The sequence below is a fragment of the Aedes albopictus genome, chromosome 3 (assembly GCF_035046485.1).
Source record: "Aedes albopictus strain Foshan chromosome 3, AalbF5, whole genome shotgun sequence".
In the NCBI taxonomy this organism is placed as follows: domain Eukaryota; kingdom Metazoa; phylum Arthropoda; class Insecta; order Diptera; family Culicidae; genus Aedes; species Aedes albopictus.
The window spans coordinates 156,997,114-157,020,260 of NC_085138.1; the positions used below are offsets into that span (position 1 = coordinate 156,997,114).

At 40.2% G+C, this 23,147-nt stretch overlaps 2 protein-coding genes and 1 long non-coding RNA gene across 3 annotated transcripts in view; all 3 read right to left on the reverse strand.

The window, feature by feature from the left end:
- LOC109422710 (uncharacterized) overlaps nt 1–6,206 on the reverse strand; it is a 43,543-nt gene extending 37,337 nt beyond the window's left edge. Inside the window, exon 1 of the mRNA XM_029872034.2 lies at nt 5,688–6,206. Coding sequence (XP_029727894.2) covers nt 5,688–6,055 — 368 coding nt within the window. The 5' untranslated portion in view covers nt 6,056–6,206. The remainder of the gene's footprint in view (nt 1–5,687) is intronic.
- LOC134291400 (uncharacterized) overlaps nt 1–23,147 on the reverse strand; it is a 286,882-nt gene that overhangs the window by 235,978 nt on the left and 27,757 nt on the right. The window lies entirely within an intron of this gene.
- LOC109422709 (uncharacterized) lies at nt 15,513–17,799 on the reverse strand. Its single transcript, XM_029872032.2, has 4 exons — nt 17,366–17,799; nt 16,998–17,162; nt 16,747–16,915; nt 15,513–16,258 (listed from the first exon to the last, which is right to left on the reverse strand). Exons 1-4 carry the CDS (start codon nt 17,563–17,565, stop codon nt 15,554–15,556), a joined length of 1,239 nt encoding a protein of 412 aa, XP_029727892.1. The 5' UTR covers nt 17,566–17,799; the 3' UTR covers nt 15,513–15,553.

The following is a 23,147-nucleotide window of genomic DNA, read 5'->3' on the forward strand; positions in this document are numbered from 1 at the left end:
AAGTAATACCAGAAGTAACTATGTACACTAGCGTCACGTAGTAGCGAAATTAAGAACTATGTGAGTTATTATAAAAAGCTTTGACATCCATGTGCACAACAGAACATGTGCTCGATGAACAAATTCAGTTTTGATTTATGAAAAGTGTTCAACACTGTAATTTCCCACATGGCTTGGTCAGCCAAAGCAAAATCAAGAAATTGACAGACTTATTCTGATTTATCGACCGTATTCTATTTATAACTTAATCCATTTATGGCTTTATTGGTCTTTTTCTACTCAGAGTGAAGGGAGTAGAGATCAAATTGGATAATGATATGATAGATATGATAGTATTCGCTAGGTTGCGAACAAGTGTGAAAATTTATAGAAGGTGAAATTAGACAAGTGGGCCATGTATTGAACGAAAACATCGAATGCGTGAAACTTCTGCCGTACGACCTGTGCTTTTAAACAGATCGGCTTGATTGGTAGTTCACACCACCTTACCAAGACTGGCAAAAGTTACAGGCACCCGACTGCCTATGTATTCGACAATGATTTTTCATAAGGGCCTAACTGACTTGATCGATTTCTCTTCGTCGACTCTCTCTTTCGCTAATAACCTGATCAAAACAAACAAAATCATTATTCTTTTTGTTTCTATAGCAACATGGAAAACTCAATACACATTCTGTAATAACACAAAGAGAGGATCGATGAAGAGAACTCGAAAATGTCAGTTAGGCCCTAATGAAAAATCAATGTCGTATTGTTCTGTTTTGTTTTCATCACAAGCTCTATCGATCGGTAGCTTTTTCTTGGTAAGGTTTTTGTATCGCCTGTCCTTGATTACCCAGTAGCTAACCGACCCTGGGATTGCCAGAATCTCTTGTGTCCTGGGTCGGCCCAGCACTGATAGTATTGACCGATTCGTTTCAGTTGATTTGGGGTAACATTGATCATGCCAGTGATCAATGTTCGTTTGTGTACCCTTACTGCAATGTATACAATGTACCCTTACTTACTAAATTTGGGGTCTCTGATTTCAAATATGTTGTCTAAACTCTTACTACTTATGTCCTTTTTGAGTTATTTTAAGATTAAAATCCTCTAAACTGGGAATAAAACATGGAGATAGGCAATGAATTAAGGAGTTGATAGCCTACTTTGAATAAATCGTATATTTTATTGAAAAAGTGCACTTTCATAAAAGTTTCGTTTATTGAATCTAACTCTCTGATATCATATTGAAGTTATACATTGTTTCCTAACCTAATATTGTATCTAGTATTCGAGAATGTTTGACAATGTATTTTATTGCGTTACGAAACACAGTTAAGGATAAATCGATTTATTTGAATATTTATGAAATTCAATGAATTTTTATGAAATTTCAATGAATATCATGTCATTTGATTACGAAATATTATTCTAGCAGAAACTGATGCAATTCAAAATGTTTGTTTTTAACACTTCAGTAGGTCGGTCAAGCCGATCAATGTCACCCCGCTGATTAGTGATACCCCGTTTTACGGTATCAAGAAGATTTTTTTTCATGAAATCATTCAAGAATTTTTCGAGAACTCGATTAGGGATTTTTTTCAGATATACTCAGCAGAGATTTATTTAAATATGCTTTCAGAGGGTTCTTCAGGAATGCGCGAATGGAATTTTCAAGAAATCGTCAAGCGAGTTTTGCCTGAATTCCTACGGGAGTATAGTTCGTTGAATACCTCCAATGTTTTCGTCATGAAGGATTTCTTTAAAAAGATTCTAAGGATTTCTCATGAAATATATCCAAGAATTTGTCCTGTCTTTTTGCATTGCTTCAGGAATATCTGTAGGCTATAGTCTGAAGAATTTCTTCAAACATATTTATTCAGAAATGTCCGCAATAAAACCTTTTCATGAACAATACTTCCAAGGATTATTTCAGGAACACTTTTAGAATATGTCTCAATAATATCAATACAACAACCAAGGAATTTCTCAAGAAAATCTTCCAGATCTTTAATTTTTTATGGGATGATTTTTCAGCGTAATTGTAGGAAGTGCTTCTTGGATGTTATGGCCATTTATTTTTTTGCAGAAAATTTAAAACATTTCTGACAAAATTCTCATACTGGTATCAGAGAAAAAAAATCTTGTTTATTATCAAAAGTAAAAAAACACGGGCAGGGAATTAAATCCATGCCCATACGCTCATGAAGTGAAATTGTGAGAACATGGTACTTTGGAGAAATTTCCGAATGCATCTCAGCAAAAATGATTAAAACCCTTCATAGAGGACTTTGTGAACGAATTCCTACAGGAGTTCCTTTAGCATTCCTTTTTTCTTGTAAAACCATACGCTGAAAGCCTTGAATCCCTTCAAGAATTTGTAAAGAAATCCTCCAAGAAATCCTTAATGGAATCATTAAATTTCCGAGAAAATTCTTAAAAGTATCTTGAAGGAATTCCTGAAAAGATTCCCAAAAACTCACTGGAAGAATTTCCAAAGGAATCTCTGGAGTAATTCCCAAAGGAATCCTTAGTTCGTCTAGTACGCAGTTTCGCAAAATATTGAATTTTATACAAAAATATGTGACTAATTGGCTAAAAAACATGTACAGGGGATAGACAAAATGATCGGGACAGGCAAAATTTTCATTTTTCGAAAAATGTTCAACTAGCTGTAACTATTCTAAAAATGCATCATAAAATCTCAAATTTTCACTGTAAGTTTATCAACTAGTTGTGTATCAGTGGTCCGAATTTGGAAAATATCGGGCTATTTTGCACTAAGTTACAACGATTCTTGAAAAATCCATAATTATCCGATAGCCAACTTTGAGCCGTCATATCTCCGGATTCAATGAATCGATTGCAATGAAATTTTGACCATTCATGACTTATATAACAAACTCTGAAAAACATTTGTCTTGGCATTTAGTTTATGACGTGTTAGCAAGATAATTAACCTTAAAAGTTTATTTATTTGTGAAATTGGAAGAAATATTATAAAAATTTGTCCCGATAAGGAGAAACGATGATAAATTAATTTATTTTGCCAAAATGCTTTCTGTAAATACTCTAATGTTAGCTAGATTAGTTGTTTTTAAAATATGACACAAAACTATTGTTGGAAATGTTTAAATTATTGCATAAAATGTCGTGAGAAAACAAAGTATATAGGTTTTCGGTTGGTTAAACATCAAAATGGGATTGATAAAAGCTAAAATAAATAGTTCGTATAGACGTATCCTAATGCCTCTGACGTATAACTGTATAATACTAGCATAACCAAATGAATTAGAAGACTGCCAAACGAAAGAACTGCAAGAAGAGTTGGAAATTTTGAACCCTGTTTATTTTAAAGCAGATGGTCATACAAAAATGCATGACATGGTCAAAACATTGGCTTATTTCATTCTATTTTAAGAAATATATTATAAATGAGTCTTAGATTTGAACCACATTCATTTTTAACATGATTTATTTGAAAAGAATGTCTAAATTCTGAAACAAGTAGGGTGCCTGTACCAGTTATCGCACCACCTAAGAAAAACTATTTCTACAAAAATAAGAAGAAAACCGACGAATGTAAACAATAAGTCAAATGATAGATTAGTTTCCATACTTTTCAGGAAAAATATAAAACCGGAGCCAAAACTACTTTTAGTATTTATGACGGCGTGTGCCAATGATAGGAACCCTGTACCAGTTATGGACACATTTGTTTATTTGGGTTACACTTCGCACTATTTACATGCATTCCTTATGGGATTTGCCATAACTGGTACACTATGGTGAAATAGGGTGCAAGGAGGCCGAAAAGTTAAGGAAAATGATTATTTCTACCATAATTTGAGCAAAATGTGAAGTTTGAATGATTGCAATCATCTTTCGTGATGAGTGTAGAATTAGCAACCAGTTAAAATACACATAAATAAAAACAAAAAAAAAAAACATCTTTTGTGATCGTGATCTATTGTTCACGAATTTTTTCTTGTTGATTCATATCTTTAAAGGTTGAAAATCAACTATGGCGAATTTGAGGTACTATAGCCATAACTGGTACACTGAGCCTAGTGCATGCTAGAAATTTGAACACTTTGGGTGCCATTTCTCAAAATGTGAGACGTCCAATGTATGTTATTTCAACCAGAATACAGTCTAGCAGATATTGGGAGCAATTAGAAGATGTAATAGTAGTAAACGCTGTGATTTATGTAAGTTAAACTATCATATTTCATCAAAACAATGCTTAAATACGTGATTTTTTGATGGTTTGCGGCATTTTTTTCTGTTAGGCACTTTGTTTTTCGTAGATTTTCGGCCTGCGTTCGTCGTGATACTTTTATTGGAATCTTTTAAAACACTTCCGATGAAAACATCTACGAAAAACATTTTCAATATTATAACTTACTTATATGAGATGCATGTAAAATTAATATGGCAATACTTCTGAAAACGATCAAATTTATGATTTGCAATAATGCAGGTCACCATACAAAATGATTGTGTTGGATATTATTCGAAATTTGATAGTTTTTATTATGGAATTCTAAAAAATGTACAATTTGGCTAAACGAATGTCTAGGCAAATTTTCTATTTTTCTTGTATTTTATGGCCATAAAATAAATAATATATAGTTTCATCCCATTGCCTAATGCAAATTACCTAGAAGATCCTCCAAAACTTAAAAAGGAACATATAATTATTACAGTTGCGAAAAAAATAGAAAAAAATATGCCTCGGCTAAACGAATGTCTACCACTGTATTGAGTTAGTATCGGCTTTCGACCACTTGAATAAAAAAAATCAAGTTTGTTCAAGAATAAATGAAAAAATACCAAGTACTTTTGTCTCATTGAACAATGCAATGTGACCGCATAACAGTCACACTAGGAAAATAGACTGGCTTTGAAGCGTGACATCAATCATACTGAGGTCTGTTTTATTTTTTTGACAATTCCCCCAGCATACAGGAAGTGTTGTTTTTCGTGGCGAACTCACCTAGGGCGAAAAGCCACGTTAATAAAGACAAAAAAGGAAGTGCTGTTGAAAATGTTATTGCTATACGACTGACGACAAATTTATGGGAAATTTTTTAAATTTCGATTCATTTCTATACTTTCTAAAGTTTTCTCCAATGCCTATTTTTTTCGAATATTACTGTTGTGCGGTTATGGGCAGAACATTCTTAAGTGCTTTTTTCTTTTTCTTAACGATTTAGAAAAAAACGCTTATGACTCAAAAGTATGCACTTTTACACAGTTCATTGTTCTGCGAAGTTCACAAAGGATGATTTCCGTTCCAGTCGTAAAATTTTCACGACATCATGGGCATATGTTCATAATCATGCATTATTGTACTTTCCACACAATATACAAAGTCGTAAAAAAATGGCAGATAAAAAGCCCTTTCATAAATAAGTGTAATAGGGCTCAAAGAACACTAAGTTAAAGAGAGATAGGCCCAGTTCCAATGGGCACGTAGGGCCAAGAAGAATAATACGAAGAAACCTTAATTATACCTTCAACTAAGGATGATCATCAGACTGGAAATGTACTATTAAGTTTCCTAAATATTAAAACGCTACGCATACAGCCTCCGCTTTGGCGGCACGCGTAAAAAACACGCTAATAGCAATTACTTTTGTCATCTGCCGCGTCACACACGTCAGCATAACCTTGACTATTCTCCCTCTACCCTTTCTTACCTCGGTCCCAACTCCGTATTATCTCCAACTGATCGCAGCAGCTGGATCATCTCCGGGATCACCGTCTGGTACATGATGGTTTCCGTTTCGAAGATCTCCCCATCCTTGAGCAGGTCCCGCTTGAGACCCTCCTGCTCCGGGATGGTCTTGATGATCAGCGACACCTCGTGGTCCTGTCCCCGGCTGGTGTACGCGACAGTGACGCGGAAAATGATACTCGCAAAGTGATCTCCCGGTTTGGTTCCCGGGATTATCTTCGACTCGCTCACCACCAGACCCGGATCGTTTTCCGATTGTTTGAGCACTTTTTCGAAAAACGCACTATCCATCCACTTGGGTGCGTGCATTTCATCTTTGTTGAACGCCATGATTGATGATGGGTTAGTTAGTTGGTGCCGAGAGTAATTGCGAATACCAAGTTCGAGCCGAGGAACTAGAAAAAAAATGTCAAACTGACCACTCGCGTGTCCCGTACACGTCTATGTTACACGAACGCTGCTGTTTGACTAAATCATAGGGTGCTAGCGGGACGGGCATGATGCTGCTGATATTTCGCACTCCGCAGTTGAGTCAATTGATTCCGCTGGGGCGCGATTTCACCACTCACGGTAATGTACTGATATTCGAACGATTGATTATACAATCAGATTCTGGAATGCCGGGTAACGAGTATGTACCTATAGGTTTGTTTCAGCATTGCATGCAATCTATAGGGTGACTTTTGTAGTAAATAAAGGATGTTCGAATTAGATTCTGAACATATTTTGCTCGGGATGGCACCCATGAGAATCTTATCAATTGAGAATGATTCGCAAACGAGGCGCTTAGGTACCTACTAGTTATTTGTATCATCTAACATTAAATACACGCAGAGCAGATAGCACCACCCATTGCAAGTGCTTTGGCGGACTTAATGTTTATCTCACTGCGTATTGTACCATCGACCGCCACACGTCCACACCATATTAGGTTCGAAATTATCTGTGTTCAGAATTTCTTATTTTTTGTCTGGATGACAAGGCATGAAAATGATGATAAGGTAAATTTCATCGACTGTGTAATTAGACGTACATAGGTTTCAGCTGTTGACCAGTGCAATGGGAGACGCTTAGGACTGTTCAATTCATGAAGCGAACACTTCGGCAAGTCTGTCGAAAGAAGATGTTTAGTTAACATTTTGGTGGACCCTGCTCCGATGTTTTGAGCGGTCTATTTAGAGATTTAAACACAATTTATCTGTACAAATTTTCAACTAACAAGTTAAGTTTCATTAAGATAAAGTTCAAGATCTTACGATTTCTGCATATATTTGAAGATTTGATTTTGCCAAGTTTTCCCATACAAACTTCAAGGTCGTTGAGCGTCCCAATTCTGTACAAACTTTCTGTCTAGTCCAGTTCCTGCAGCGCCACGAAGTCGAAGTTGCAAGGAAGTATTTATTCGTCGTAGATTATCCAATCACATCCCGCGGAACCAAATAACTTGCAATTCCATGTTCTAAGTTTCCAATCGTAATCCTTTTTTCGTCGTGTGGGTCTTTGCCGATTGTATCGATTCGTGTTTTCTTCTATGTTATTAGAAGTGGGGATTTTTAGGGGTGGCTTTTTGGGCCTACGTCAACACTCCTGTGTCGCCGGAGGGGACACTGGGACGCCCACGCCGATGGGGCTTGGCTTGCACCTTGAATTTAGCCGAGTATGATGTAGCATTTCTTACTCAGCCGCTGGATGACAAAACAAAACAGACGTGGAGTCGCACTTTCTTGGTGAACAGAAGCTCGAGCTGTACCTCCTCAATCTAGCTGAAGTCAGAAGCACTATCAGCTAAGAACACAACTCTTAGCTGTCGGTCTTTGTAATCGATTGACCCGTGGAAGCATGAGGTAGGAACTTGTGATAGTGCAATTGCCTATACTGATCCCCGCTTACTGCTCCGACATTCGGTTGTTCATAACCACCATCTCAGTTTTGTGATGAGTCAACTCCAGTTTTCAAAGCCTCCATAACTTTGATCGAGTGGGCAGTAGTCAACTAGACTTCTTCGATCGATTCACCGTAGACTTCGAGCGTAATGTCGTCAGCGAAGCCGTCGATCTCCACCCCAACCGGGAACTCTAACCTCAACACCTCGTCGTACATGACATTCCATAACACCGAACCAGGGTTATGTGAAAGCACTTCCGACCCACCTCTGTGTCGTAAACTAGTACTCGATTCTGGAAGCAACTGGAACATGGCCCCAGTCGCAGGAGTGCATCGGCAATAGCCGCCATACTGGCGCCATTAAACGCGTTCCATTTTATCACTACTGCACAGTATTGAATCCCACTCCTCTTACACTGGAACGCTATCTCGGTCTTTGTAACAGACAGGATAGCGTCTACGGTCGACCTCCCCTTCCGGAAGCTGAACTGGCTACTCAAGAAACCATTTACACGCTCAGTGTATCTCAACATTCTATTGAGGATGATCTTTACGAGCACCTTCCCCGTCGGGTCGATCAAGCATATTGGTCGTTCGGGCATTTCTGCATAGCAGACTTGAACATCTCGGGAGCCTCTGCATTGGCTACCTTTTAGACCAGGTTTGGAACCGTCTAGACCTGGGGCCTTAGCTACGCTAAGGGACTTTGGAATCCCCGCAAGTTCCACATCGGTGACCCTCTCCTCAACGGCAGACCCAATCCCCGGCTGTCTTACGAAAGGAGGCCAAGGACTAGGATCATGACGCGGAAAAAGTCCTCCGATGATCCCCTCCAACATCTCTGGAGATTGCTCTGTAGGATCCATCACACCTCTCGTCTTCGCCATAACGATCCTGTAGGCGTCACCCCACGGTTTCGCATTGGCACTCTGACAGAGACCCTCAAATCAGGCCTTTTTTCTTGCTCTTATCTCGGTCTTAAGAGTGGCTTTTGCAGCGGCGAACACCACCCGCCGTTTGTTTCGCTCTTACTCTGATCGTGCTCGCTGCATCCGCCGCCTAGCCCGTAGGCAGGCGCGGCGCAGGTCCGCAATCGCGTCGGTCCACCTGCAAGCCGGTGGCCTCCCATTTCTAGGGTGGACTCGCCTAGGCATGGTCGCATCACACGCACGTGAGAGCACCGCTACCAGCTCGTCGCCGTTTAAACCGAGTAAGTTTCGCTCACGGCGGAGTGCCTCCTTCGTCGAAGTATGATGTCTTCCACCTGCGAGGGCTTGGCCTTGGCCTAGCCGTCTCTTCTTCTATCCGCTGTCTGCTGTTGTTGTAGTCGATACTGTAGCGAACCGCCAGGTGGTCGCTGTGAGTGTAGCCATCATCTACTCTCCAGTTCGAACTACTTGTTAAGCCAGGACTACAAAAGGTCACGTCAATAATTGACTCCGCTCCGTTTCGAATATAGGTACGCTTGGTAGCGACATTAGCCAAGTCGACATCTAAGATGGCCAGTGTTTCTAGCAGGATCTAACCTCGCTGGTTCGTGAAATGGCTTCTCCATTCTACGGCCCTGGCATTAAAGTCACCCGCTATTACTACCGGCCTTCGCCCTGTTAGCACGGTCGTCAAGCGTTCCAGCATTTGCGTGAACCGCTCGATCGGCCACCGTGGAGGCGCATAACAGCTACAGAAGAAGGCCCCGTTTACTTTGGCGACCATGAAGCCCTCATAGGTAGTAGACACCAACTCCTGGACGGGGTATTTACCCGTCGTACATATCGCCGCCATTTTTCTGGACCCATCCGCGACCCAGTTGCCGTTACCGGCAGGTACTCGGTATGGGTCCACTATGATGGCGATATCCATCGAAATCCATCTTATGTCTGTTTTTCGAGGATTTCCTGGTACAGAACATGCAGATGGGTGGACTCGCGCAGCTTAGAGCCTTATGACCTTCAGCGCCGCAACGCCTGCACAGTTTGCGCCTGTCGGGGCCTTTGTAATTCCACGACTTGTGTCCTGGTTCCAGATCTGAAGCAAACCTCTGGTGGCTCGTGGAATGTCAGGTGACATACACACCAACCCACCTTTATGCTCCCTACTTTAACGGACTTTTTGACGTCCGCCACAGGTAGCTGAACCAAAACTATCGGTGTCCCTGCTGGCCCTTTCCGTAGCGTAATGGCTGCGGCGGCCACCTGCACATCGTACTGTTGCCGCAGTGCCGTGACGAGCTCTTCCTCTTCGGTGATCTCATCAATGTCCTTGACCTTCAGAGTCGCCTCATGTGTAAGTGCCCTCACCTGCACACCCTCACCAAGGACCTCTTCTGCCAGCCCTTGTGTTCCTTCTGGCGCTTCAGCTCCAGGGTCATCTCGCCCGTACGAGTACGTCTAATACTGCGTACGTCGGCACCAAGACCCTCAAGGTTGGCGTCGCTTCGCATCGTCTTCAAGACGTCCGGGTACTTGGACTGTTCCGTCTTGATGACGATCGCGTCGCCTTTCTCACGCTTGGCACTTGTCCTCCTACGCCCTGGCTTGGCGTCCTGTACTACTACCTGCGGACTCGTCTTCTTCTTCTTCTTCTTCTTCTTCTTCTTCTTCTTCTTCTTCTTCTTCTTCTTCTTCTTCTTCTTCTTCTTCTTCTTCTTCCGCTCTACCTTCGTCCAAGGAGGGTCCTCCCCTTGGATCGCCCTGCTCTGTGGCTTCTGAGGGCCCACCAGCGGTCGCCATTCCTTGTTCCCATCGTTCCGGGACGTGCCAGCCTTTTCAGGCCCACCCTTCCCAGCTTTCCAGGAACCCTGGCTGGGGTCCGATATTCCGGCATTATTACCGACTTTCGGGGTAATGATTCGCCTGGCTTTGCGGGCACCGATCCTGTGATTGCTTGCCCCGTTTGTCGCGAGCAGTCGTTTCCACCTGTTTCGGATTTCCTGCGAAGGAGAAGGCCTCCGGGTAAACTTCGGCACTTTCTCATTTGCAGGCTCCGCTGCTGCAGCAGTCAGCAACGCAAGATCCGCGTGCTCCTGCTTGGTCTCGTCGATCGACACCCTAAGTCGAAGCAAAGCCGTTTTCAGGTCCTTGCTTATATTCGACTTAGTGGACGCAAAGTCGATGATTTTGCCAAGCTGCTGGTCAACCACCTCTATTGCGGATCGTCCTTTGTTATCTTGGTTGACAGCCCTCAGCAACCACGCTCCGTCCATAACCTCCACTGGCTGGCTTGCCGGGAAGTGGACTGGAGCACCCACACTTGAGCTCCCAGCGCCTATCTCCTCACTTCTCCTTGTCGGAGACCTCTACAACCCGGTTCTTGCGAAGGGGTTGACAGAATGTACAAATATGTGATGAAGAATAACATAACAGTAACAATTTCACAAATTTCCTGTTATTAAGTTGTAATTGGTCTTCCAGGAACATTTTTTTGTTATAATATTTGTTATTTTGCCGCTTATGACAGACAAGTATATAACATAACATGCTATGCTGATAACATAAAAAATACTGATTCCATTATACAGTTATTAGTCCAAAATAACATATTTTATTATGGGTTGAAGGAATTATTGTAGTGAATAAGTGAACAATCAAATTATTGAAATATTTAACCAAAAATTAAGTGCTTGTGAAGATTTTTATCCTGCTAATACATTTAATTATTTGATAATCTACGGTCGAATACAGCCTATCAGTTGAAGTGTAATTCAATCGCTGGTTCTGTCGGGACCATTTACTGGTGTTCCTCAAATACGTTTCTGAGCCGGAGACAAATGGCGGATACAGACTACTGTTGGATACAATGGAGCTGATGGCTGTATTAAAATAATGTAAGTTCGTTCCGATATCTGTGAGTCGCTTGAAAACGCATGCCCTGAACTACACCTAGAAAAATACTTTGTCTGGGTTGGCCTTCCTCAGAGGTTGATCTGTCTTTGGTTTCTCACTTATGCCGTTTTTCTTTTTGAACCTGGGTTGGAACTGGATTGGCGGAAAATGTGTAAACAAACAAACGTCAAACAAACTCAAATAAACTTTAGTACAAGCGAAACCGAAGTCGGGTTGGGGTTGAAACTGTGATCTCATCCAGTTCCAACCCAGGTTGGAACTGGATCAAAAAGAAAAACGGCATTAGTTTCCACTAGAAGCGGGGGGGCAGGACTTTCGTCCCTGCTGCCCCATTCAACATTGCTCTGGAAGGTGTGATGCGGCGAGCCGAAGTACGATTTTCACAAATCCGGTCAATTTAAGTGCTTTGCGGACGACATGGACATTCGGACATTATCGCCAGAACATTTGGAACGGTGGCAGAACTGTACACCCGCCTGAAATGCGAAGCAGCAAAGGTTGGACTGGTGGTGAATGCCTTAAAAACAAAGTACATGCTGGTAGGCGGAACCGAACACGACCGGATCCGTCTGGGTAGTAATGTATAGACGGGGATACTGGGGCACGTTCGATGTAGTACAAGATTTGTAGTAATGAGCTGAATTTTTGTATAGTGAGAAGGTCAATTCTCCGTTTCTGCCATGAAATGGTGCAAAAAGCGTGGGTATTATGATTCCTTGCCTAATTTTGGTACTGTTTGAGCAAAACTTTGGATAACTATGTTGTTTATGTTGCAAGAAATGGAGAAAACAACAACACTGTTACCCAAATTTTTGCTCAAACAGCATCAAATTAGGCCTTCTCACCATACAAAAATTCAGCTCATTACTACAAATCTAGTACTTCACCAATCTGTCCTCTTGCCAGGTGGTGGAGGAATTCGTCTCTACCTCGGATCCTTACTGACGGCTGACAACAACGAATAGAAATACACTAGAACTCCAATGGCGCTGTTGTCACTTTTCCTATTTAATTAAATTGATAACTCTAATTGTAATAAATAATCGTTTTTAAGTATTCATCTTGTAGAGGATATTTTGTTTTGGTAAACAAAATTTATTTGACACTTCTAGCACCGCTAATGACGCTGTAAGGACGTGGCAAACTAGATGTTAGTCACACGAACAGCCGCGACATTGGACTTCTGTGGCTAGTTATTCTAATCAACAACGTGAGCCGTGAAATTCGGAGGCGCATCATCAGCGGAAGTCGAGCCTACTACGGGCCCCAGAAGGAACTGCAGTCGAAAAAGATTCACCAATGCACCATGTACAAAACGCTAATAAGACCGATGGTCCTCTACGGACACGAGACATGGATCATGCTCGAGGAGGACCTGCAAGCATTCGGAGTTTTCGAGCGACGCGTGCTAAGGACGGTGTGCAGGAGAACGCTGTGTGGCGGAGAAGGATGAACCACGAGCTCGCTGAACTTTACGGCGAACCCAGCATCCAGAAGGTGGCCAAAACTGGAAGGATACGGTGGGCAGGGCATGTTGCAAGAATGCCGGACAACAACCCTGCAACCCTGGTGTTTGCAACTGATCTGATTGGCACAAGAAGATATGGAGCGCAGAGAGCACGATGGGCGGACCAGGTGGACGAGCATTGGGCGCGACCGAGGATGGAGAGCGGCAGCCACAAACCGAGTATTGTGGCGTACTATTGTTGATTATGTCTTGTCTTAAATGTGATGTTGAACAAACAAATGTATATATGTACGATTTGTCTAGATTGGTAGCCCTGAATCACTATTATTAGAGATTATTTGACAGCTGAGAGCTCAGCCCACCTAGTGAAAGTCTTTCACTAACTGGGCTAAGCGCTTAGTGCAATGAACGAAAGTTGACTGTATATAGAGATGAATAGCGAATAAAACATAGCAGGCTGCGTTGGGCTGGGCACGTAAATCGTACACCGGAGGAACGAAGCTTAAACTATATCCAACAGAGACCCAGGGTGAGACCACCAGCTTCGATGACGGCCGCGAACACGTTGGCTTGTTGCAGCTGAGAAGGACGACTGGAAGCGATTGGCCTAGGACCGAGACCAGTGGATGCGAGTGCTTTATTCGGTGTAGAATCACCGGTACGGGTTGTGTCTCATCAAGTATCATGTGATTAAGCATTAGCATTAAGCGAGTCGTTCAAATTCGTAGGTGGTACAGTCCTAGACCACTGTTATGGCTTAGCTACGTTCTTCAGACTGCTGAGGGATCCCGAGCAGAGGAGAATATCAAGTTAATAACTACGGAATCACATATCCTATTTTTATATCTTGTTTTGTTATTAATAAATTATCAAGGCATAGCTTTTCCATAACCATTTTTGTTGGACAATCTCATTTTGTTATAATCAAGCTTTTTATATACATTCACTAAATTACATTTCTAATACATATTTTGTTGAAGTACAAGTACTGTTTATGTTGTATTTTTGATCAACTTATTAACAATAGCACAACAGTAACAAGTTTTGAAATGGAAGCAACAATTTGACAATTATAACCTATTCCTACACACCAAAAATCGATTGAGGGTTTCAGCAAAATTTAGCTGAATTTTGCCGAGCTGTAGGCTTCAGCAAAAATTTTGCTGAAATTCAGCAAAATTTTGCTGATTTGTTCAGTAAACTCTGCTGATCACCAGTAACGTTTTGCTGAAATTCAGCAAACTTTGCTGAAAGTTCAGCAAAAAATTTTGCTGAACCCTTCAGCTCGGCAAAATTCAGCAAAATATTGCTGAAGACGTTTAGTGTGTATGTTTTATTCCATTTTTGTATCCAGTTGAGAAGGAAATTTCTGAACGAATCCTCTGAAATATTCATTACATTATATTCGGACAAACACTTGGAAGTTCTGGAGGAACCCTTCGATAAATCCCTGGAGAAGTCTTCAAAAGAAGTCCTGGTGCAATCTTCTTTGAAATTCCTAAAGTAATTCTTCTAAGTAATTCTTGGCAGAAACTTTTGAAAAACTCCTGGAGAATTCTTCGGAAAAACTCCTGGTGAAATTCTCAAAGAAATTTTCAGAGAAATCTTAAGATGAACTTCAGGACAAATGATCAAAGGAAATTCTAAAGAAATCATTGAAGGGATTCCATGCAGAAATCTGGAGGAATTTCTAGAGGAGTCTTTGAAAATTCGTGAACTCTCGGATTAATTTCTGGAAATTTTATAGGGTTATTTATGGAAAAGATTATGACGAAATCTGTCTACAAATTTCTGAAGAATTATAGGAAAAATTCCTGAAAAAATCCACAGGAAAGTCTCTTGATAAACAAGAATTTAAGGAAAAATCCTCGTGGAATCCAGGAAGAATTTTCAACGTAATTCATAAATCCAGGGGAAAATCGGAGCAATGAAAACGAAGTCTCCAGATAAATTGTAATAATCTGTGAAATATTTCCAATATTCCAAAATTTTATGCAAAACTGTTGACAAAACAAAAGTCACAAATTGCTATCGACGGCCAAACATTTTCAAGCATAATTACGTGTTGATTTCGAAACCGTGCTCCGAAAACAATTAAAATAGAACAGTTTATAAATAACAGCTGGAAGTCGAAGCTCTTATTATTTGAAAAAAAAAAAATAAATAGGAATTACTAAAGTTCAATTATCTTACGTCATAGAATGAATTAAAAACTAAATATAGTATTTGTCGATCATTTGAAAATATTCTTATGTCAGAGTGATAAAACTCATGTTATTGACGAATTTGTGTGACAAAGTGAATAATTTTATAAGTATAATAACTTATAACATATTAATATCAAAATTTGCTATTGAAATATTTTCCAAATTCACTGTTATTAAGTTGTTATTGAAACCAACAAATTAAGTTATTAAAATGTAACAAGTTTATAACATAATATGTTATATTAATAACTCAAAAATAATCGATTCTATTATTCAGTTATTTGGCCCAAATAACACAGAACTTTATGCTGTTGTTATTCCCTTCTGCTCGGGATGGAAAAGGAAGTTTAGTTGGACTCGCTTCATAATAAAGTTTAGAAATAATATATTCGTCAAAGATCACAGTTTATTGTGCGTTCCATCCTCTTCAGTCCAGGTAACCCTTTCGATCGAAATACTTTAGTAAGTATTCCATCCGATCTTGATACTTTGGGTGGCTGAACATATTGCGACGAAACTCCAAGGCCTCCGAAGATGAACCCAACAGATTTCCTAAATCGGCATTGGCCGTATCCTCGATCAATCGCAATGGGATCAAAAAGGTAACGAACATAATGCCAACAAATCCCTTGCGAAGCATTTCCACCTGGATATCTAGCAGCGTTGGCATCGGTTTGCTGTAGTTCAGCTTCGCCAAACAGTCCACCAACTCCGAATGATAATACTGTATCAGCAGATCGAACTGCTCCGTAGTGACATCGTCCGAAGACGAAGTAAACAGCAAATAGCTCAGATCGATCGCCGGCGATCCAAAGAATCCAACTGCGTAATCCACTAGAATGCTGTCGATCGGATCACCACGGCCGTCGAACTTGTACATCACATTGTTAACCCATAGATCGCCATGGTTCAGAACGTTGAACGTCGAGTTGTCTCGGGTATAGACTTGGCAGCCCTTTGGGATAACGGTTTTCTCCAGATCGAACAGCTTGTTGGCGATCTTTTTGGCAGTGCTGGGCCATTTCTGGGCCTGCTCCGCACAGGCAACCATGCTGTTCTGGAACAGGGGGTAGAAATGCTGCACCTCTTCGTTGATGTTCCGGTAGTTGTGGTCTTTCATGGTTTCCTCGTCCTGCAATGCGAAATGTGGATGAAATGATCATGCTTATTAAGATATTGTGTGTTGAACGCATAAGTAATGTATTATTCCTTGCCAAGCTCAACTGCATACAACGCGCTCCATCCAAATAATGTGAACCTCCCAGTGCAAATAACAAGTAAAATTTAAAGCTACTCTTCAAACTTTTCCAAGAAATTCCTTGAGAAATTCTACTAGAAGTTTGACGTATCTGGCATAAGCTTTATGTCACGAGTTGACAAATGGACATATAAGGATGAAAGTATCTTGACAGATAAACATAAAGTAACTGAAACATGGAGGCCGGACTTTTACGAACACCTGAACGTTGCAGGGAACGTAAGTATGGAGTACCAAGAAAGTTAAGGATGACTTCTACCAGCTCAAAAACCTCAAGGTAGCTGGTTACAACAGTATCACAAATTATCGCATAAAACTCGGCCTGGAAGTTTAATTGGCCTCATTACACCTGATTTCTTTACCTGATGGAACATAACTGCCGTCGCTGCGTGGAATTTTGCGATCTTCTCTATCACCATCTCCAGCTGCCGATAGCTGAGCCCTTGCTTCCGATCGGCCGATTTGAACCCTTGCAGTGCCAGGTCCTCAAACACGAAATGCTTCGGATGGCTGGAACTGATAACGTGAGCTCTGGAAGAAAAATATCAATGCTGGATTGGTTACGTTTTGATTGACAGCCTCAATAGAAGAGGTGCGTGTTCGTCGTTCATACGTGGGAGCTAGTTTTTTCGTGTAGCCAATGGAGGCTAGCATTTGCTCGACTCGGGGCATCACGTTTTCGTAGACGGCAATTTCTCGGTGAAAGACATCGTACTCTTCCAACATATCGGCCATTCCTTCACTGACCAGTGAGGATTTGATGATGTAGGTCTGGGTTCTGAAAGCAGGAATTTTGATTATTTTTAATATTTTTTTGCAATTTGTTTGTAATTAGAGATTGTCTATTTAATGATCTATTTCATAGTTTATAGTTGTATATTTTATACTATAGTTTATAGTTATAGTTTATTTATATAACTATATATTTATAGTTTATAGTTATACATTTTCAAATTTTCATAGAAGTTATGAAAAACTTACCGATGATTATTACTTCCAGTAACATAATTCACCTTAACCCGTAAAATATCGCTGGAGTAGTTTTCTCCTTTGCCCAGCGCCGGTACCACGCTGAAGTCCTGAACTCGGATAGAACTTTCGCATTGATCTTTGCGCAGAACATCCTCCAGGTACTCCTTGGTAATGTACGGATATTTGGTCGCTATCGTGTCCATATCCATTATTCGGAAGCCAGTCAAATTCTACTACACGGGCGGGCCCAGCCAACTGAAGAGCTAATGAGAAGATCTTGGAAGATGCCAGCAGCCGAACTATTTAACTGTGCTCTACGCTAAGACTACTGGCGCTAGTGATTGATAAGCGAATTGTTCCCGTTTATCTCGCTGATTGGACGGGCAGAAAAGATAGCGATAGCAACAAACTGATTACCTACCAATTGCCGGCAAGTGAATGGCCAAATGTTGTGAAATAAACGAACACCTATCCAACTGAAACAAAGTTTGCCCTGTGCGTTTTGATTGCTTCCATTCGTGCTGTGGTACCGAAATGTGTATGAAGCAGAACGTAGCTAAATGTGTACGTTTGAAGCGTTTTGGGTGTTTGTACGTCTTGTTGCCGTTTTTTTATGGCCATTCGCATTTCGGAGGTCTTGGTATGCCAGACAGTGTTGGTAGTTTGGGAACAGCATCAATAAGCAGCACGTGTTTCGCCGACGCGTATTGGTGATAGGCGTTCGAGCATACGCGTGTACGCTTGCGTATTTGAACGATCGGTCAGGTGCTGATGTTTGGCTTGACTACTTAGGGTGGGTGTGTGATTTTGTGAGTTATGTCCAAACCTGTACAAAATAAAAAATCCAATGTCCGTGCAAAGTTTGGCTGTACGGGGATTAGGGGCATAATGGACACCCTAAGCAAATGAGTACATTAGGACTGTATAACAGAGAAAAACCTAACATATTACACTAGTTTACAAAATAAAACAAAAGTCGTGAACGTCCAAAATTCATGAAGCACAATTTAGCGCTTATTTCGAAACCGTGCTTTAAAAAAAATAAGTAGAACAGTTTTTGAGTTTTAGATCAATATTGACTTTTACAACTTTTTAAAATATAAAATTAACTAAAATTCAAATATCTTGCGTTTTGTTCATCCAATTTCAAATCGTTTTCCATAAACTATAAGCTGAATATAATACCATTCAATTATCTGAATGCAGGTTTTGCGAAAGATTGATAAAATTCAAGATATTGGCGAGTTTTAGGGACGATCTCCTTAAACTTTAGCAAAATTTCCAAAAATATATGAAGTAATGTATTTTTTTCAATAAGAAAAAAAAAACAATTTAAAAATTCTTTCTCATTGTTCGTTTGACATATCATATGTAGGCGATTTACAGTAAAAAAATCAGCTAAATCGGAGCATTGATTACGAAGAATGAGATTTGTGAAGAGAGCGACTTAGCCTTAAAACAGAACAAAAATCGATTTCAATTCATCAACCTTGTATGGAAAGTCGAAAAAGATGCCGCTCTACTGTATTTTTTTTCCTTCGCGTTTTCGAACTCAGGGCACGATTCTACACCAAAAATGATCATCAGCTTACCGAGTTCAAAAATGATATAAACTAGTGTTATCAGTTAGCTTACAGCTTAAACTTGTTTTCTACGTATTTCAAACATTTACAGCAGGTAGAATGTCATTATTGTGAAGAAATGATAAATTGTAAACCGTCTGTTTTTTAGGGCTGACAGGAAAGGTACGGGAATAATGGACACCCCTGTATATTTTATGCTAATTCTTTGATAACATTGACCAGTTAAGTAATTTGCTTACGGAGACCAATACTACAGATCTAACCCAAGCAATCAAAAGTTCCCATGGCAAATGACACTTTCAAGTTCCACGCAGGTCAGATAAAGTTCCGAATGGGAATTTCTGGCTACTTAAGAGACTAACGATGAGCCTTGCTGTAACTTCACACGCAAGTTTCGGCAAGGCTTATCTCTTAAGCAGCTTGAAAGCTGCTTAAGATGCTACTCGGAACTTTGTCTGTCATGTAAGTTCAGTATTCAGTAGAATTGTGTTTCAAGAAAGAATTAAATGTCATTTTTTTGCAGAAAATTATTATTCAAGCATACTCAAACAATAGACAAATATGAATTTATTAAATCAATAAATATAAGGTTTGAAAAAAAAAACGGCGCCCACTGGATTCGAACCAATGCACAGTAGTATGGGACACGCTTGTATGGATAAAATAAATCCTCGCTCCAGTCGACTTTTTAGATCCCATTTAGGTCCCATATGAACCGTACAAAATTTCAACGCAATCGGTGAAACTATAATTTAGCGCAAGCGGTTCAAAGTTTTCATAGGATTTACTATGGGAAAAGTTACACTTTCAGATAAAAAATCCCAGAGGTCGCCCCTCATCTCCTTAATTCAAATCGATCAATGCTTCTTGTAGAAAAATCATTTATGAAACTTTCCTTCGAAGACCGCAAAACGATTGGATGCTTGTGGAAAAAGTTATTGATTTATTACCGATTAGTGATCCAACGAACGGATTTTTGTTTTGTTTTATCAGCAGCACTGCTGCTGCCGTTGTTGCATGGGTGGCAAGAGGCATCACCACCGCCAGAAACAGCAGCAGCCAAGGCAGCAGCTACAGTGCTGCTAATAAAACAAAACAAAAAGCCATTCGTTGGATCACTAATCAATCGGTAATAATTCAATAACTTTTTCCACAAGCATCCAATTGATTTGCGGTCTTCGAAGGAAAGTTTCATAAATGATTTTTCTACAAGAAGCGTTGATCGATTTGAATTAAGGAGACAAGGAGCGACCTCTGGGATTTTTTATCTGAAAATTTAACTTTTCCCATAGTAAATCCTATGAAAACTTTGAACTGCTTGCGCTAAATTATAGTTTCACCGATTGCGCTGAAATTTTGCACCGTTCATATGGGACCTAAATAGAATCAAAAAAGTCGACTGGAGCGAGAATTTGATGTTTGTCCCATACTAATGCACAGTGGGAAAAAATAGATATAAAACGCGAAAAAAATCAATACCTCTGTTCGGAGTGGATGGATTCGAATGAATTTTTGACACAAACTGCAAAAATCTCTACAGGTTCAGATAAAAAAAATGCCATTCGCCGCACAATGCTGGAAATCAGTGTATTGAGCTCGTTTTACCCCGCGCTCTCTTTTTCACACCTTTTTGAGAAAATCATCATCTATTCTCGACTAGCGTGCAAAATAAATGACTTATTTAACTCGTATTTGTGTAGAAACTTCCATTATACCGGAAATTTGACATAAGATTGCTCCTTCTCTTGTCGATTGCATTCCACTCCGGGCGGAGATGCATGTGAAAATTTAAAGAAATAGGGGATATCGGGGTTATTTGAAGATATTTCAATTTTTAAGGCTGTGCGGTGAGCCAAACTAGCTCCATTCGATACTACGGAAGTTGTAACACAAACACGAATCAAATAAATCATTTATTTTGCACTTCAGGATTTTTCCAAAAAGGTGAAAAAGAGAGATAGTGGGGTAAAACGGGCCCGATTCACTGATTTCCAGCATCGTGCGGCGAATGACCCCCTCCTTATCCGAAACTGTAGAGTTTTTTGCAGTTTGTGCCAAAATTTCATTCAAATCCACCCACTCCGAGCAGAGATATTGAATTTATTCGCGTTTTATACCTATTTTTTCCCATTGTGCAATGTCTGACTCGAATCGATTCTCTGTTGGCAACTAGTTTTGTACACTTATACAGTAGTGAAGCTAACTTGACTTTGTCGAGTGTCTTCAGCAGCGCAGCGGTAAGTCAGCATTCTACCACTCAAGAGAATCCAGTTCAAATCTACATAGCAGATGATGTGTGTGAAATATTTTTTTTAATTCTTCAATCACTTAACCTAATTTTCAGTTCTATTGTCCACTAGGGCACTGCGTGAGCGATTCCAATTGGAAGCTGTACATACACTATGTACAGCGCCTAAATGTATTCTATTTCAAATTGTAGTACATCGAACTGGTGGCCGTTGTGCTGCTTTCTCTTTCTACCCTATCATGGTAGAATTATGTGCTCGAGGATATTGATGTGTGGCTGTTGGTTGTTTCTTTTTCCAGTCCGATTGACGGTCCATTATGGGTTGCCGTTCGCCGATGTCCAAGTATCCGGGTTCATTTGAGCCATTGGCTCAGAAGAGGGTCAGTGTCAGCTGCTCTCATAAGGAAAGAGCAACTTACGAAAGTGCCGGGGCTGGGATCGAACCCATGACCATCTGCTTATGAAGCAAACGCCACGGGCCCCGGCAATGTGTGAAATAATTATCAGAGGCCATTTCAGATATCAACAAGGTTGTGATGAATCTGAAAAATACATTTTTGTTTCGGCATGAATTTTGGCAAAGTTCCATTAGAAGCTGCTTAGAAAGCTATCCAGCTACCTTATGTGAACTTTCATGTTCCAAAATTACTTAAAAATGAAGCTGCTTAGAAGGCCAAAGAACAACCTCAAATAAGCTGCTTAGCTTATAAAGCACCCTCTAATCTGAACTTTTGGTTACTTGGGAATACTCCATCTTAGACGAGTATACATAACATCAAAGTTAACCTTCACGTACCTGACCCCCGACACATTTTAATGGAGCATATGTTCCTTTTTTATGGAGCGCTTTTTGATTTTCTATGGAGCGTTTCTATTTGTTTATGGGTTCAATAAATAGGCTGCCCTCTGAAACTCTCCTGTAAACCCCAGATATCCCTTGAAATACCCCAGAGGCCATCTGCAGGGCTGTTACAAAACTGTGGATGTGAAAACCGCAAAATCCGCGCCAAGCCATTTGAAATCCGCGCCGAGGTCATCAAATCCGCGCAAGTACAAAACATTAGGCTTTCATGACTCAAACTCTTAAAAAATACAGAATTTTTAAGAGAAAATTCAGTTGATGAATTTATGAATTGATTTTTAATTACTAATCCATGACTTTCAGGCCTGGTAGCGAGTCACTTTTTAGTGATTTGGTAACTATTTTTGAGTCGGTCACTAAAAAGTCACTATTTGCATGAAAAAGTCACTAAAGTCACTTTTTTCAGTAAATTGGTCACTAAAGTCACTATTTTCGTTAATCTGACTACATTGAAAAACATTTAATGTCAAAATTAATGGACAAATTTTCCTCAGAAACCTCATCCTTAAAAAAAAAAATTCGGCTGCGCCGCTTATTACACTATTGCGGATTTTTTGAAAAATTTCCACTCTGCGGTAGCCGCCGAGTCCTACCGCAGCTGTCAAACTCCTACCGCAGCCATGAAAATCATCAAATCATTGAAACAGATAGCCTAATCAAAGTATGCTTGCAATGTAAATTGCTCTGGAAAGCAAAAACAAACAATGATCATCGGCGTCGTATCCAAGGCATCCTTGACCCGATTGATGATAACTCGGTGAAAATCAGTAGTGTGACAGCTGCGGTAGCTTTTTCAATCTTCCGTAAAACGGAAATTTTTCTCTAAATTAGCAATATTATGGTTCTTGTCTTTATTAACCTTCATCACGTTGGAAGCAGCTCGCTGACGTAGTATACGGTTTGGATCGAAAATTACTTAAAGGAGGGTTGATGCGAACTATGGCTACAATTTTCTCGTATTCCGAAGAAGTAAAAATGAATGTGTGGCTATGATCATAGATGAACTTCTGAAATATTATACTTTTTCAATAATAACATTGCAATATTCCTTAAGTATTTTCATTTAAAATTTTACCCTATATCTTCGCATTATTTCAA

What these genes read in the sequence shown, in the direction of transcription:
- LOC109422709 (XM_029872032.2), bottom strand. Translation starts at nt 17,565, where the DNA reads ATGGATATGGACACGATAGCGACCAAATATCCGTACATTACCAAGGAG. An exon ending in ACGAAAAAACTAGCTCCCAC is followed by an intron (nt 16,916 to 16,997) that starts GTATGAACGACG and finishes TTTTTCTTCCAG; the next exon opens with AGCTCACGTTATCAGTTCCA. An exon ending in CGGCAGTTATGTTCCATCAG is followed by an intron (nt 16,259 to 16,746) that starts GTAAAGAAATCA and finishes TTCGCATTGCAG; the next exon opens with GACGAGGAAACCATGAAAGA.